Below are 16,904 nucleotides of genomic sequence, written 5' to 3'. Positions count from 1 at the left end.
CAAATGTCGGACTTTTTTCAGGCTCCAACACTGAAAGCGTTGGAAGAACATCAAGGACGCTGGTAGCAAATGCTAACCTAGCTAGCTACGCTGTTAGCATCTCAGCAGCGGTTCCGTCCACTTGAAGGCATCATTGAGTCCTACAATAGTCTAACGTTAAACAGACTAACGTTACATACAGTCTACGATACCACAGATATCAACTAACGTTAATAGTTATTTAGCGTGCAGCGTGTGGTGGTGCTCGGTGAATGAGAGAGCAGAGGAGCTCCGAGTTCTCCTGTTGGTAAGATCAACCATTTCATCTCGGAAGGGACTTGTTGTTGTTGTTGTTGTTGTTGTTGTTGTTGTTGTTGTTGCACATAATCCTTTTGTTCCTCACACTGAGAATGAAATAAAGTTTGGAAATGTCTGCTCTCGATATGTTTAGAAACTTCATCATATCTAAACAAACTCATCGAAGCAGAAGCGAATATCCAAATGTCAGTCTGTCAGTTAAGTAGGGAGGGATGGTTAGGAAACGAGATGTAATGCATGCCCCTCCGTTTTTTCTTCTTCTAATAGTTGTCATGAAACGAGGAAGGGACATAGCGTCCTTTTTAGCCCCAGGAAACCAAAAAGGGAGAGAACCAAATGAAGGTGTTGAGGAGCAGGAAGAGGGAGAGCCAGAGGAGTCTGGGGAGGTTGGAGAGAGGGCATGTGATCATAGTGGGGGGGTCTGGGTGTCCTCCCCCAGGGAAGTTTTGAGCGTCAGCAACTGCTTTTTTGTTGCTTTTGGATACGGTTTAATGCACCAATTTATGGTGGAAATACCATTTATTTAGCCTATGCTAAGAAGAAAATAACAGATGACAATTCAGAATACATCAAAAGTATAATGGAAAGTATGTTGTTGCGTATCATTGGGCATTTTTAAGTGGGTATATGGAAATCCTGGAGCTTTCTTAGTGGGTGTACTGCGTATTCCTGCGTATCACGTGAACTACACCACTGGAACTAACATGCACACACATTACATATGGATCTGAAAGTTATCTTCCCTTAAACCAGATATTTAAGTCTGTAAACTGTGTGAAAGGTTGAAACTGCAGGCTAGTAAATGCTCTGGTTTTGGTCCACTTCCTGTGTTTGGGTCAGATCGCGTTCCCACCTGAACCGGGACCCCCGTTTTCAAACGGACCAGAGTTCTGGTGTTTGATCTGCACCGAGTTCAGATTGAGGACAGTAAAGTTGTTAGTGTAAGTTAGCTCACCTAAACAACGGAGTCTGAGTGAGACAGGAAGACAGCTGTCTCCGAGATGACGTCATCTTCTGTCTTCTGTAGAAGTGGTGAACTTACAGCTCGCAGCACTTTAATCACATATAGTGGGGAGCTTTGGACTGATATCTAGTGTCGGCAAAATCACTTTTTATTGAGTTTCCTTTTTCCTGAAATGCTCTGAGTGAATTTAATTTAAAGAAATATTGACATTTTGTTGTGCAGTTGTTTAGATTTATTCCCAGTTTAATATAATGCTGTTTTCTCCAAACTACTCCGAGTTCATTGTGTAGCGAGGAAGGAAATGGAACAGTTCTCCAGCTGCTGCTTTGAGTTTGCCGACTGTTGTTTTAGTTGTGTGTGGATTAGGGGTGGGAATCACCAGAGGCCTCACGATACGATATCATCCCGATACTTACGTCACGATACGATATTATTGCGATTTTAAACATATTGCAATATTCTGCGATATATTGCAAAGTATTACCTTTTTTCCAACTTCAGATTTTTCCCAATTTCAAATGATGTCCCGAAAGGACAATTTTGTCAACATCTGTTGTATCTAAAAAGATACATTTCTCTCTTTGTTCATCTCACTTCAGTTTTATTGGTGCAATAATTGGTGCTTCTCCGTGAACCATCACCTTATCGTGGTGGAGAGGTTTGTGTGTCTCTGTGAACCTGAGGGCTGTGTTGTCTGGAGCTTTGTGCTCCTGGTAGGGTCTCCCAAGGCAAAGTGGTCTTGGGTGAGGGGCCAGACAAAGAATGGTTCAAAAACCCTATGGAAAAACGAGGTAGAGACTGAGTGAGCCTGCCCGGAGGAAGCCCGGGGCCCCCGTCTGGAGCCAGGCCCAGATGGTGGGCTCGTCAGCGAGCGCCTGGTGGCCGGGTTTGCCACGGAGCCCGGCCGGGCACAGCCCGAACAAGCTACGTGGCTCCCATCTCTCCAGCCCATGGGCCCACCACCTGTGGGAGGAACCGCTGGGGTCGGGTGCGATGCCACATGGGTGGCAGTGAAGGTCAGGGGCCTCGACGGACCAGACCCGGGCAGCAGACGCTGGCTCTGGGGACGTGGAACGTCACCTCTCTGTGGGGGAAGGAGCCGGAACTGGTGCGGGAGGTGGAGCGCTACCGGTTAGATCTGGTGGGCCTTACCTCTACGCACAGTCTTGATTCTGGAACCATACTCCTGGATAGGGGTTGGACTCTTTTCTTCTCCGGAGTTGCCCAGGGTGTGAGGCGCTGGGCCGGTGTGGGGATACTCACAAGCCCCCGGCTGAGCGCCGCTGTGTTGGAGTTTACCCCGGTGGACGAGAGGGTCGCCTCCCTACGCCTGCGGGTTGTGGGGGGAAAACTGACTGTTGTTTGTGCATATGCACCAAACAGGAGTTCGGAGTATTCGGCCTTCTTGAGACCTTGACTGGAGTCCTGCATGGGGCTCCAGTGGGGACCCCATTGTTCTGCTGGGGGACTTCAACGCACACGTGGGGAATGATGGAGACACCTGGAGAGGTGTGATTGGGAGGAACGGCCTCCCTGATCTAAACCAGAGTGGTTGTTTGTTGTTGGACTTCTGTGCTAGTCATGGATTGTCTATAATGAACACCATGTTCGAACATAGGGATGCTCATAAGTGTACCTGGTACCAGAGCACCCTAGGCCAAGGTCAATGATCGATTTTATAATCGTTTCATCTGATCTGAGGCCGTATGTTTTGACACTCGGGTGAAGAGAGGGGCAGAGCTGTCAACCGATCACCATCTGGTGGTGAGTTGGGTCAGGGGTGGGGAAGACTCTGGACAGACCTGGTAAGCCCAAACGTGTAGTGCGGGTAAATTGGGAACGTCTGGAGGAGGCCCCTGTCCGACAGACTTTCAACTCACACCTCCGGCGGAGCTTTTCGTGCATCCCTGTGGAGGCTGGGGGCATTGAACCCGAGTGGACAATGTTCAAAGTTTCCATTGCTGAAGCTGCGGCGAGGAGCTGTGGTCTTAGGGTCTTAGGTGCCTCAAGGGGCGGTAACCCACGAACACCGTGGTGGACACCGGTGGTCAGGGAAGCCGTCTGACTGAAGGAGTCTTTCCGGGATATGTTATCCCGGAGGTCTCCGGAGGCAGTTGCAGAGTACCGAAGGGCCCGAAGGGCTGCAGCCTCTGCCGTGAAAGAGGCAAAGCAGCGGGTGTGGGAGAAGTTTGGAGAAGACATGGAGAAGGACTTTCGGTCGGCACCAAAGTGCTTCTGGAAAACTGTTCGCCACCTCAGGAGGGGGAAGCGGGGAACCATCCAAGCTGTGTACAGTAAGGATGGGACACTGTTGACCTCAACTGAAGTGGTAATAGGGCGGTGGAAGGAGCACTTTGAGGAACTCCTGAATCCGACTAATACGCCCTCTATGTTAGAGGCAGAGCTGGAGGATAACGGGGATTGTCGTCGATTTCCCGGGCGGAAGTCACTGATGTAGTAAAACAACTCCACAGTGGCAAAGCCCCGGGGATTGATGAGATCCGTCCAGAAATGCTCAAGGCTCTGGGTGTGGAGGGGCTGTCCTGGTTGACACGCCTCTTCAACATTGCGTGGAAGTCTGGGACGGTGCCAAAGGAGTGGCAGACTGGGGTGGTGGTTCCCCTTTTTAAAAAGGGGGACCAGAGGGTGTGTGCCAATTACAGGGGTATCACACTTCTCAGCCTCCCTGGTAAAGTCTACTCTAAGGTGCTGGAAAGGAGGGTTCGGCCGATAGTCGAATCTCGGGTTGAGGAGGAACAATGCGGATTCCGTCATGGTCGTGGAACAACGGACCAGCTCTTCACTCTTGCAAGAATCCTGGAGGGAGCCTGGGAGTATGCCCAACCGGTCTACATGTGTTTTGTGGATTTGGAGAAGGCGTATGACCGGGTCCCCCGGGAGATACTGTGGGAGGTGCTGCGGGAGTATGGGGTGAGGGGGTCTCTACTCAGGGCCATCCAATCTCTGTACAACCAAAGCGAGAGCTGTGTCCGGGTTATCGGTAGTAAGTCAGACTCGTTTCAGGTGAGGGTTGGCTTCCGCCAGGGCTGCGCTTTGTCACCAATCCTGTTTGTAATATTTATGGACATGATATCGAGGCGTAGTCGGGGTGGGGAGGGGTTGCAGTTTGGTGGGCTGGGGATCTCATCGCTGCTCTTTGCAGATGATGTGGTCCTGATGGCATCATCGGCCTGCGACCTTCAGCACTCACTGGATTGGTTCGCAACCGAGTGTGAAGCGGTTGGGATGAGGATCAGCACCTCTAAATCTGAGGCCATGGTTCTCAGCAGGAAACCGATGGAATGCCTTCTCCAGGTAGGGAATGAGTCCTTACCCCAAGTAAAGGAGTTCAAGTACCTTGGGGTTTTATTCGCGAGTGAGGGGACAATGGAGCGGGAGATTGGTCGGAGAATCGGCGCAGCGGGTGCGGTATTGCATTCAATCTATCGCACCGTTGTGACGAAAAGAGAGCTGAGCCAGAAGGCAAAGTTCTCGATCTACCGGTCAGTTTTCGTTCCTACCCTCACCTATGGTCATGAATGCTGGGTCATGACCGAAAGAACGAGATCCAGGGTACAAGCGGCCGAAATGGGTTTCCTCAGGAGGGTGGCTGGCGTCTCCCTTAGAGATAGGGTGAGAAGCTAAGTCATCCGTGAGGAGCTCGGAGTAGAGCCGCTGCTCCTTTGCGTCGAACGGAGCCAGTTGAGGTGGTTCGGGCATCTGGTAAGGATGCCCCCTGGGCGCCTCCCTAGGGAGGTGTTCCAGGCACGTCCAGCTGGCAGGAGGCCTCGGGAAGACCCAGGACTAGGTGGAGGGATTATATCTCCAACCTGGCCTGGGAACGCCTCGATCCCCAGTCGGAGCTGGTTAATGTTGCTCGGGAAAGGGAAGTTTGGGGTCCCCTGTTGGAGCTGCTCCCCCGACCCGACACCGGATAAGCGGACGAAGATGGATGGATGGACTATGCTGTATCAATTTTTTTCCCCCCACCCTTAGTGTGGATGTGAGGAAAAGGAGAGGAGACAGCAGCTCCTGAATATCTCTGCCTGCTTTGATTTGTACTGAACAGAATCCAGAGTGAGTCCAGCAGCCCCAGTGGACATCTGCTGGATTTCAGGACAAGAGAGGAATGGAGGAGGACAACCAGAACCAGGAGCAGCGGAGCAACAAGGTCCCCAGAAGACAAGCAGCAGACTGGGACTCTGATACCAGCCATGTTCAGGTCAGTGTTCAGGGGGGTATCACACAAAAGTAGAATTTATAAATCCAGGAGAACTGATGAAGAGAGGCTTGACCTAGTCTAATCTGTGCAGCCTGGCTTTGAGCGTTTCCTTACCAGACCGCGAGGTCGATAACAGATTTCCTGACGCTAAAATGGAGAATACACATTGTTCATACTTTATACAGAGTGAGCAGCAGCTTCTTGTGGAAGTATGATAACGTGAAACACATTATTTGTAAAGAAGAAACACGGCCGCTGTAATGAAACAGCGAGAGAAAGTGAGGCAGACGATCACGGACCGACTGAATGCGTAAGCAGCCTAAAAATCTACATTTACTGACCACTGCTCTGAACTGAAACCGTCATGATCATACCATCCAAGCATTAGGCTACTAATCATTTGCACAAATTAACAGTTTTACTGTTTGCCTTAAAAGTAAGCAGAAGATAATGTTACTCAGGAAATTTACCATGCCTCTGCTGTTGTGAAACCGAGTCAAGGCTAAATTCATCCAGGATAACAGGAATATGCCGGCTTACTTCCTTATCCTGGTTATGTGCAATAGCCGCCTGGACACAACAACCACTCTAAAGTACCAGAGGTATTTCCTAAACCTAGATAGTGGTTTAGGCAAACTTTTTCTTTTTCTTTTCCTTTATTGACAATAGAGCTTTGTGAACTGTCTGTGGAATAGATCAACAGAGAGGAGAGAAAGCAGAGTGGCCGTAAATGAAAACACAGTAAAGACTCATTCAGCTGAAATGGAAACACCGTGCTAAGGGTTAAGCCCATATTTTGTCCTAACAAGATGACATGTTTTCACCATCATCACAAACTGTTACCTGTTATGTAGATAACTTCTCAGCCACTTCAAGAACAACCCCCCCCCCCCGATAGAAGAAACGCCATCTAGACACACACACACACACACACACACACACAGGTTAAATAGGTTTGAAATTATTTTTACAACTGAAATTATTTTTTTTGTTATTACAAAGGGAAATTACTGGAAAAAGGTAGCGTTTGGTACCGGAACAAAATTTCAGGTGTCTGTACCGGAACCAGTAAAAATGTGAACGGTACCCAACCCTAGCTACATGTAATATAAATGAAGTTAACTGTTGACACAATAAGGTAAAGTGAGCTATTTAAATGAGCTGCATACATGGGTAAATGTAATCTGCTCTCACCAGTGTATCACCCTGTGTAACATTACTTCACCCGCAGCAATCCTGCCACCATCGGTCCCAAAACATCCCAGTTAGATATTGTGATGTCATGAGAGGTTTTCCTTTGTAGCAGGTGGGGTGTTGGGCAGACACCAGCCAAAAAGTGGTTGCAGGCAAACAGAGGTTTTATTTTAAGCATTCTTTTCAGAAAATAGTCCAACGAAAAACAGTAACTCAAACTCAAAAACGTACTGGGAATAAAACTACTAGGTTTAGCAAAGTCCTGGTAGCTTAGGTTCTTTCCCCATGAACTCTGCTTTTCTTCTCTCTGCCTCTGCTTTCTTTTTCTTCCTCCAGTGCATGAGCACCTCAGTGTTTCCTTTAGGATTTTTTTTAGCAGTGGGGGCAGGTCCGAACCCCCCTCCCCCCCATGAAACGGAACTGACACTTTGCTGCAACACAGACAATTATATTTATTCACCTCTATTCACACACACAATGAGGCATATTTTCAGTTGTGATTGAACTGTATTTTTTTAGTTACTCTATAGGCCAACTTTGATCTTGACATATAGGCTAAGCATTCTGTAGTAAATAACAATAAACCCACTATTAATTCCATTGTCTTAATGCAGTGTAACTACTTCAGCATGTAAATAATGCCCCTAAAATACAAACCTTCTCCAACATGCACTCTAACAAAGCAGCCCTATTTCTGATACCATGGGGGGCAGAAATGTTGCCGCCACGGTCAAATTAACAAAGGAAACCCTGGCACCTGCAGTAATCAACAGGCTGAGGCAGTTGCACCTCCCTGTGCGGTGCATTCTGGGACTTGTAGTGTGGGTGGTGGCCATTTTGCCACTGGGTAGCCACTCCTGTAGAGGAAAATAGCGCCCCTCTACCACACGTCCCCTTGTGATGCCACAATATAAAATGGCGTAAAGTTAAACATATTCTTTGTAAATCTTTATTCCCAGAAAGAACCAACCAAAGGGCTATTTCACAAAACCAGGGTAAGGGAATAAGCCGGGATATTCCCGTTATCCTGGATGAATTTAGCCTTGACTCAACTTTGCACAAAAGCAGAGGCAGATAGGTTACCATGGAGATTTATTCTGGATAGCTAGCCTGCTCCTGACCAGGCTAACAGCTAGCTTGCTTCTGACCATGCTAACAGCCAGGATTTATTACTCCTCCTAGTCTTTTCTGTTCACTCAGCAGTGGTTTTACCTTATTATTATTATTATTATTATTATTATTATTATTATTATTATTATTATTATTATTATTATTATCAGCCTGCATTAAAATACAACAGGTGCATATTGCTGATCATTTAACTACTGTTATTATTTAAAGTTGTGACCATTATGTTTTATAATTATTCATGTGACATTGTTACTGTTATATTGTTACTGTATGAAGACTGCTGTTCATATTGTTGTTAGAAGTTTGATGAATATATTACTGCAGTTGTTGAGATAATTAGAAAAGGCTGATAAAGTTGCCAAATGTGTTTTAAATGAAGTCAGTTACTAAGGGCAATATATAAAGTGCTGTATGTGTGTGTTTCTATACCAATGCACCTTCAGTTATTTTAGTTGATTAATTTATTTGTATTCTTTAACGACTATACTTTGGGAGGATTGTACATTTTTTAAGAAATATGCTAATTGTACAATCCTACCAAATTCTAGTCTTAGTTCATTGGACCAGTAACTATATAGTGTAGACTACCGTCCCTTCATGTAACAATGTTACATTCATGTTTTCAATGTGCATTATATTTATAATTTAATTCTCTTTATAGTTTCTAGATTCTAGAATCCAATGCCTTCAGTGTCTTTCTGTTCTATGGCCATATATACGAGGGAGCAAAGCATATAATAATATGTAGAGAAGGAAACTCGGCCTCCTATAATAAAAAAAAAAACCAGACAGATAATAGAGGACCAACTGAAGGATATATCTTAAAATATACATTTATGAACTACTGCTCTTATCCTAGTCTCTCATCCTCAGCCTGACTCCACCTAGCAGACCTGCCAACATTTTTCATACTCTGCATGCATTTTGACCCTTATGTATGCTTGTACGATTCGCTGCTCTCTAGGTACGCATTCCATGCAATCTATGACGTTGATTCTGCCGCTGAGCCACAGCGTGTAGGTGGAGTGAAAAGCCTTCGGCCAATGAGAGCACTGCATTTTAACCCTCCGCCCACCTGCCCTCCTAGCCAAATGCTTTGTGTGTTTAATTCAATTCAGTACCTCAATCAAGCCAGGCTGGCCGGATAACTGTAGGCTTGCATGCCATGGCTGAACCGCCTCAAAAAAAGGGTTCGGAAACCACAGCGATTTCTTGATCGCTTTCGGGAGAGATGGCCTTGCCTTCACATGTCCAGGCTACCTCAGCACACATTCTGCACCGTGTGCAAGACAGACTTCGATATCAGTCACGAAGGGGCAACAGGTCTGCAGCCTGGAGACCTCCCGTCTCATGCCTCCCATCCTCACTAACTTAGCTATTCTGAACATCTGAATTTACTGTTGTATTCTGAACATCTGAATTTACCGTTGGACATGCCAAGGCATGAGACAGGAGGAGCATGACCACCCCTGAAACGTTCATAGTGTCAATAGGCTAGCCTATCGCACCTGCCATCCTTCCCATTAGTTGGGGAAAGTTAGAAAAGTGGTGGAATGGCTAGAAAACTTAAAGGTTTTAGACAGACGAGGTGCTGATTAACGTAAGATAAAGGTAACAGTTAGGCTATTTTTTTTAGCCTAATTGAATTTATGAACTTTAATAATGACCTTGACATCATAACCATTGACCACCACAGTCCAGCTGTGACGAGCTCAGTTAATGATACATAGCATACAATAGGGCTTATAATGGCTAAGCCTAAAACTTAAATCCACTGTGGGGCTGCTATGCAGACTTAAACAATCAAACAAACAATCAATCTATGGCTAGTAAACTAGCTGACGCGCTCTCTTCTACCTGACACAGCTCACTAGTCTTTTGTTGAAATCACAGACTCCAATAGTCATCGTTGCGTTGTGCTGGGAATTTATTGATCACAAAGTTCTTCATGTCACCGTGCAAGAAACCATGTGTCCATCAAGTTCCATTAACAAACATTTCATCATCCACATGAGCGTTGCGAACTGTAGCGATTTGATGCGGTCAAAAACTGTTTGTGCTCCTTCACTTAACAGCACCCCTAGTTACCTGTTGAAAGGTTCCTACCTATATAGGCTCATGTGCCTACTAGTGCCTCCAGTGGACAATTTGTTTCCTTCACCCAAACCAATGAAAATGGCTCTTACAGGGCTATTTGTTAGGCCAATGTGATGGCAACTGACATAATGCAGTGTCAGCCATGTCAACCTTTTAAAAGCCTATCTGAAAATATCTGACCCATGTTATTTGTGTCTCTGCCAGGCTTTTTTAGTAGTTGCTTTAGGCCTATTTAAAGTTGTTTTATGAGTAAATCATTACTTTGACTACTTAATTTCCCTTCAGTAATCAGAAGAAGGCTATAAGTTGGTATATAACCTGGTCTGACTCTCATCTTTAACACAGAAGTACTTAGGCCTATTTATTAGCTCCTTCCGCCTCCTATTGGTTAGACTAACAAAAGTATATGGGCACAAAATATTGCACAGGATATTAGAAAACATTTGTGTAGTTTCACACACCTACAACCATTCATCCACTCCATTCCTCTACACAGTGATACTAATTTATTGTAATCTAGGGGGGTTGTACTAAAAGGTTGCTTCAAGGTTGGCAGCCTCCGGCTGTCTCAACTTAGTCACTCCTCAGCCTTACTGGTTCTAGTCGCTGCACAGATTAGACTAGGTCAAGCCTTGCTTTATCTGTTATCCTGGATTTATAAATTCTTCTTTTGTGAAACAGCCCCCTGGCCTGCATGATCAAAACGTTGTTCTAAACTTGCCATTTTTAGCGTGTAGCTCGCTAGCTCAAAGTTTGTTGTTGTTTCCCAAAACGAACTGAGTTTTGCAAGGCGAAGAGCATCTGGCAATTTTCTGGTGAATGAACTTGATGTCGGTGATTGAGGCTGAAGTCCTATGGATTGGTCACCTCATCAGCCCTTGCATTTTCTCCATTCAAACAGAACTAATATAGTTAAACATGGTAAACTATGATTTACTCCCACCTCCCATTAGTTCTTCTAACTCTTGTATCATTATCTCTGCATGTTTCCCTTGGGTCTACCAAAGGAGCCCTCAGCAGATGTCAAGCTGGCAACCGTAGCAGGAAAGAAGGGCATAAAGGCCGAGGAGGAGGAGCAGCCTACAGCACCTCCTGCAGCTGCAACAGCAACAGCAGTGAAGGAGGAAGAGGAGGAGTATGTGGTGGAGAAGGTGTTGGACCGCAGAGTGGTGAAGGGAAGAGTAGAGTTTCTGCTCAAATGGAAGGGGTTCTCGGAGTAAGTATTAGTCTATAATATTAATACTTGTTCATTTAAAAATTGCAGATAATCTGCAGCATAAATTTCGGCATTGTATCATGCCCTCAAAGTTGAATGTCTTTTGACACTAAGTTGCAGACCCACAAATAACCTTACAAAATGACAATAGAAAAAAGGAATAATACGAATTACCAATTAGAGTGAGAATGTATTGCCTAAAAACAAAGCCTGAGGAGATTTTCTTCTGTCTGCACTCACCTTTCCAGTGAGGATAACACATGGGAGCCGCAAGACAACCTGGACCCCGACCTTATCACAGAGTACATGCAGAAACACGAGGAGGAGAAGAAGGAGGGCAAGAGGAAAGTTTTCAGTGAGGCCTCGGGTGACTCAGAGGAGAGAGGGAGCAAGAGGAAGGAGGAGGAGGAGGTGAGCGAAGGAAAGAGGTTACTCCAGACTGAAGAGTCCCAGAAATTTAATCTCAATATGAATTAATATTAATATACTACTACTACAGATGAATAGGGTAAAATATGTAACCAGCAGATATAACCATGAAACTCTCCCAGTTGATTACTTACATTAACATGAGAAGAAAATGTATTATACATTTTCTGTAAGTAAATGTTTAAATATTTAGGCATTATCTAATTAAATATGCACTAATTTGCATATATTTTAAAAAATCGAAATCTGAGTATTGGATAAAGCCAGGTTCAAAATTATTTTTTTCAATGTGTTCACATATTAGATGGGGACAAAATTACAGAGGGATTTATGGATATCTACTTTTATTATCCTGTAAATCAGAATATACTGTTAATAGCCTTAAAAAATTGATTTTCGCCATGTTTTTTGGAATAAAATGTTATATCAATCAGGCTAGGAATAATATATTTACAAATTCCTCTGTACATGTCTTCATAATATAACTAGGTACAAGACTGGAAAGTTTGTTGTATATAAGTACTACTGAAGTGGAGATTGCGGACTTGGCGTATGAGAGATTTAGTTTAGTTTAATTTCTTTTCTTTTTTTCGGTCATCTGTAACTTGCAACAGTCAAACATACATAGCGACAAGAAACAAACAAGACCGAAAAGGTGTAGGCTGAAGCCACAGCTCATTACACCTACCCTTTTTACATGAAAGTATATTTTTCCATACAAAAATTAAAGTTACAGAAACTAAATATACGCTATATACCCCAGTATAACAGAAGAAGTCCAATACATTTTGTACACATTCTGGTATTCACACTTCTGTTTTATATTTGTTAATCACCTTATATTTAAAGATTCTTTTTAATCTTTTTCAAGTCACTTTCTAATTCATTCCACAGTTTAACTCCATACATCGAGTCACTCCTTTGTTTTTCATTTGTTCTGCTTTTTGGTCTAGTAAAAGTACAACTTTCCCTCAGTTTATAATGGCATTCTCTTATTTGAAACAGCCTTTGGATACAGTCTGGCAACATACTATTAAATACTTTGTACATTAGAGCTGCGATTTTAAAGTCTACATGTTCACTAAATTTAAGTACCTGATTTGTCGATTCATGATAATTTACCCTATTTATAATTCTAATTGCTCTTTTCTGCAGTAAGAAGATTGGATTTATAATTGTTTTATATGTTTTCCCCCAAACTTCAACACCATAAGTTACATATGGAAGTATGAGGGATTGATATAATAAATGCAAAGAATTTGTATTAAGAATATATTTGGTTTTATTCAGAATAGCTATGGACTTTGATATTTTGTGATCAAGGACAACTCCCAAAAATGTGTTTTACTCTTTCTATTTCAATATTGTCTAACGTAATTTGTTTTTTTAAGACCCAAGTTCCAATGTCCAAAAGTTTTATTTTGTTCAGACAGCTAAGATTAAACCATCGCTTTAAAGCATTTAGTTCATTTCCTCTGTATCCAAAATTAAGATTTTTATATTAAAACAAATTGGTGTCCTAACAAACAAAACCAAATTTAATATTTTAGACACATTACAAATAATTTATATAAATAAAACAATTTAGGACCCAGAACAAAAGTCATTTTGAGACAATGAATTTAAAATATTGTAAAATTACAAATCATATTAAAACATTCAACAAGTAAACCACAGAATTGAACCAACAATGTACAACTGAATAAAACAATGCCAAATCAGACCTTCATCAGAACCACAAATGCAACTCATCAGTCTTCTATGTCCCTTGGAACACACAATGTCCACACAGAACACAAAGTTCACCCATGAGGGTTGAAAGCCTAGCTCGCCATGCCTGCACCATATGTAGGCCCCTCAACCCCTCTCTTCCTGATGCCTTTTCAGCTTCTTAGCTGTGCTCAGAGTCTTTCTGCAACGTTTTGCACTCTCAGACTGGATGGATTCGGCTTTTGTGATCCTCAGCATGTCGGTTTCCCTGATGGTGGTGACAGTAACGACAGTGCTTTCCAGCCAAAGCTTATCCATTTCCTCATCTGTAATCTTTCCTTCATGCCTGGAAGCTTCTTTAAGGGCACACGCATGGCAATAGGAGGATAGAACCTCAAAGTCGATCACCAGTCCTGTAAAAATATCGATGCACACCCCGATCCCATAGTGTGATGTGAACCCTCTTTTCTGCCAAGTGCCATCAAAAGACACACTGATATTTATGACCGCATCTGCATCCTCCCTCAGCAGCTCTGCCACATCTGTATCAATATCCGCATAGGCCTGCCTGACCTGGTCCCTGGTCCTGTGAAGTGACTCCAGACCCCTCTCAATTTCTGCCGCTAAAATTAAATGTGTATTGTATCAATAACTGTTTTGTTTTTATAGATACAGTACACAAGAATCTGTACTGTAAAAGTAAGTAAACTGACCACCGCAACACAATATAATGAATGAGATGGCATTTTATTCTTCTTATAAATACATCCTTATTCCATCCATACAAAACAAATATTGTTACAGTAACGTTATGTTACAAGGTTGTAATAGCCACACATATTGGGCCATTTTTGACATTAGAAATTCTACAGGCTGCTTCAACTTTTCTGACACAACCCCGTTTCCATAACCTACCTGTCACTCTCTGGCCGTGCCTCTGATAAGTTTTAAGGTGAAGGCCAGGGAGCTCCAACACCTTGCTTATTTTTCTGAGAGCTGCATATCCCAATCCTAACTCGTGTGCCAAGAGGACCATTCGCACATTCACATCAAATGCGACATTGTTTCTTGACTCATCTCGAAGTTGCGTAGATGTGTACACGCTCCTGCGGTACTTGTCATCTTTACACAGACAGCACTCGAGCAATAAACTGCTACAGAAGCCATGATTCTGTGGATGTATATTAATTATAAGCCCTGACATACCACAATTAGGACAAGTTAAATCACCAATCAAGCAGCCACTGTTGTGTAGCGTGTGCTTCACCTTTATTTACAGATTGGCTTATATCTAAACCACCCCTCCGTTTTCCCATCGACAGCTTACGTTCAGATGCGCTTCCCGAGGGCATTTCACCGGGTAATCCATCATTAATTTTCCTTTTCCCCCTTGCAAGTGACAACTGCTGTACTCTTTTCGATGATTGATTGACGTGAAGTCATTTTCATTCATTCACTCAAAAGGTCTATTCTAAACCAATCACGTTGTCAGAAATTGGCATCAGCCAATGAGATTGCGCATTTAGAGTTAAATCCCCCCCCCTTTTACTTTCACAATTGGTGGCTGATGAAAAGGATATGACCATATTTGGACCAGACAGCATTGTAGAGGAGAGAGAGAGCTTTCCAACGGTATATGTGATGACAGGGTGCAGACAGCGATCGCGGAGCAGCGGGATGATTTAGACGCAAACAGACAAAGTGTAGTAAAATAAAGACTAAAATGTGTATTTTGGACTTTTTTTCACCACAAGTCTGAAAGAAGACATGTTGAAGACAAATATCCCAAAATCTCGAAATTGACCAGTGAAAAAAAACTATGTTAAAGGATGAAAAATACCCAGAATGTATGAAAGGTTTGTGTTATTTTAAAGTTACCATGGAATTTCTAACAAAGTAAAACTGAAGAGATTGTGCAAATGTTTTAGTTTTTAAATTGCCAATCATTTGAATGGGGAAACTTGCCTGAAAATTGTAGAATATTTCTGAACTTATAAAAGTTATGAAAAGTACATTTGCTTCCATAATACCATGTCTGCAACAGACACATATTTTCCTTCATTTTGTCATAAATTATTGTATGAATATTTTGAGTGACAGCAAGTCCAGGGTTTAAGAAGGTTGTTCACTAACTCTCTCTCTATCTCTCTGTTTGTCTGTTGCTATAGAAACAGAGAGGAGGAGAGGGACCCAAACGTCACCACTGTCAACACTGTGACAAATCCTTCACAACATCTGGATATTTAAAGATGCATCAGAGAGTTCACACTGGAGACAATCTACACCGCTGTGATCTATGTGGGGCAGTTTTCACACTACATTGTTACCTAAAAAGGCATCAACGCATTCACACTGGAGAGAAGCCTTACAGCTGTGATCAATGTGGTTCAGCTTTCAAGCGACAGAATAACCTAAAAAAACATCAACGCATTCACACTGGAGAAAAGCCTTACCGCTGTGATCTATGTGGTAAAACCTTTTCTCAGAATGGTAACCTTAAAGCTCACCAGCGTGTTCACACTGGAGAGAAGCCTTACAGCTGTAAACAATGTGGGGGAACTTTTTCTATGAGTAGTGCGCTTAAAAGACATCAACACATTCACACTGGAGAGAAGCCATACTGCTGTGAACAATGTGGGAAAACTTTTACTGAAAGTAGTGACCTTATAAAACACCAGCGCGTTCACACTGGAGAGAAGCCGTACTGCTGTGAACAATGTGGGAAAATGTTTTCTCAGAGTAGTGACCTTAAAAAACACCAGCTCATTCACACTGGAGAGAAGCCGTGCTGGTGTGAACAATGTGGGAAAATGTTTTTTCGGAGCAGTAGCCTTAAAAAACACCAGCTCATCCACACTGGAGAGAAGCCGTATTGGTGTGAACAATGTGGGAAAAAATTTTCTCGGAGTAGTAACCTTAAAAAACACCAGCTCATCCACACTGGAGAGAAGCCGTACTGGTGTGAACAATGTGGGAAAGTGTTTTCTCAGAAAAGTAGCCTTAAAAGACACCAGCTCATTCACACTGCCTCGTTGTGAACATGTTTCCAAGCCAAGCTGTTTCCTCCTGCCTCCTCCTCATGCCCTCATGATAGCTGTGTTGTTATTTTCTGATCTTCTCTCCAGTGCTTGAATTGGAAGAAAAAAGGTGCCGGTACTCTATTGCATTGGCAAATCATTATGACATTTGAGATTTCTATAGTGAAAAACAAAACTTGGAGATATTGCTGGTACAACAACAATTTTTTTGTTATTTATTAACAATTTAAATGTCTGCATTTCTTTAAACAAGGTGTGTGTGTGTGTGTGTGTGTGTGTGTGTGTGTGTGTCAAAACGGAACTCCTCTAAGTCTACAGCGGTGCTGAGATTGGAACTGTACAATCCCTAGGGACGGATACACACACACACACACACACACACACACACACACACACACACACACACACACACACACACCAGAGACAGGGGGAACAGGGTTTATGCCAGACAAAATTATAGAGTAGCTGCCGAGATGGCAGTGAATTCAGTCTATATTCTGCTGTGATATTAACCAAATTGGCTATTCTAAAGAAACAGTAGAATATTAAGTTAAATGATTTGATTATTTGATATTTGAAAGTAGCATATATTTCTGGCATGAAAAA

General features: G+C 43.2%; 2 protein-coding genes across 8 annotated transcripts in view; one reads left to right on the top strand and one right to left on the bottom strand.

Annotated features, from left to right (window-relative positions):
* Window positions 1-16,551, top strand: part of LOC114553117 (zinc finger protein 239) — a 134,890-nt gene extending 118,339 nt beyond the window's left edge. For 2 of the 7 annotated variants that reach the window (XM_028574275.1, XM_028574277.1), the window contains exons 2-5: window positions 5,331-5,483; window positions 10,913-11,121; window positions 11,370-11,532; window positions 15,429-16,551. In XM_028574275.1, coding sequence (XP_028430076.1) covers window positions 5,391-5,483; window positions 10,913-11,121; window positions 11,370-11,532; window positions 15,429-16,298 — 1,335 coding nt within the window. In that variant the 5' untranslated portion in view covers window positions 5,331-5,390 and the 3' untranslated portion in view covers window positions 16,299-16,551. Of the gene's footprint in view, window positions 1-13; window positions 287-5,330; window positions 5,484-10,912; window positions 11,122-11,369; window positions 11,533-15,428 lie in introns of those variants that run through there. The other 5 variants (XM_028574272.1, XM_028574273.1, XM_028574276.1 and 2 more) reach the window with 4 other exon arrangements.
* LOC114553116 (zinc finger protein 271) overlaps window positions 1-16,904 on the bottom strand; it is a 687,947-nt gene that overhangs the window by 317,349 nt on the left and 353,694 nt on the right. The window lies entirely within an intron of this gene.

This window comes from Perca flavescens, chromosome 3 (assembly GCF_004354835.1).
Source record: "Perca flavescens isolate YP-PL-M2 chromosome 3, PFLA_1.0, whole genome shotgun sequence".
NCBI classification, from domain to species: Eukaryota; Metazoa; Chordata; class Actinopteri; order Perciformes; family Percidae; genus Perca; species Perca flavescens.
The sequence above is the reverse complement of the archived record's forward strand: the minus strand, read 5'-3'. Positions and strand labels throughout refer to the sequence as shown.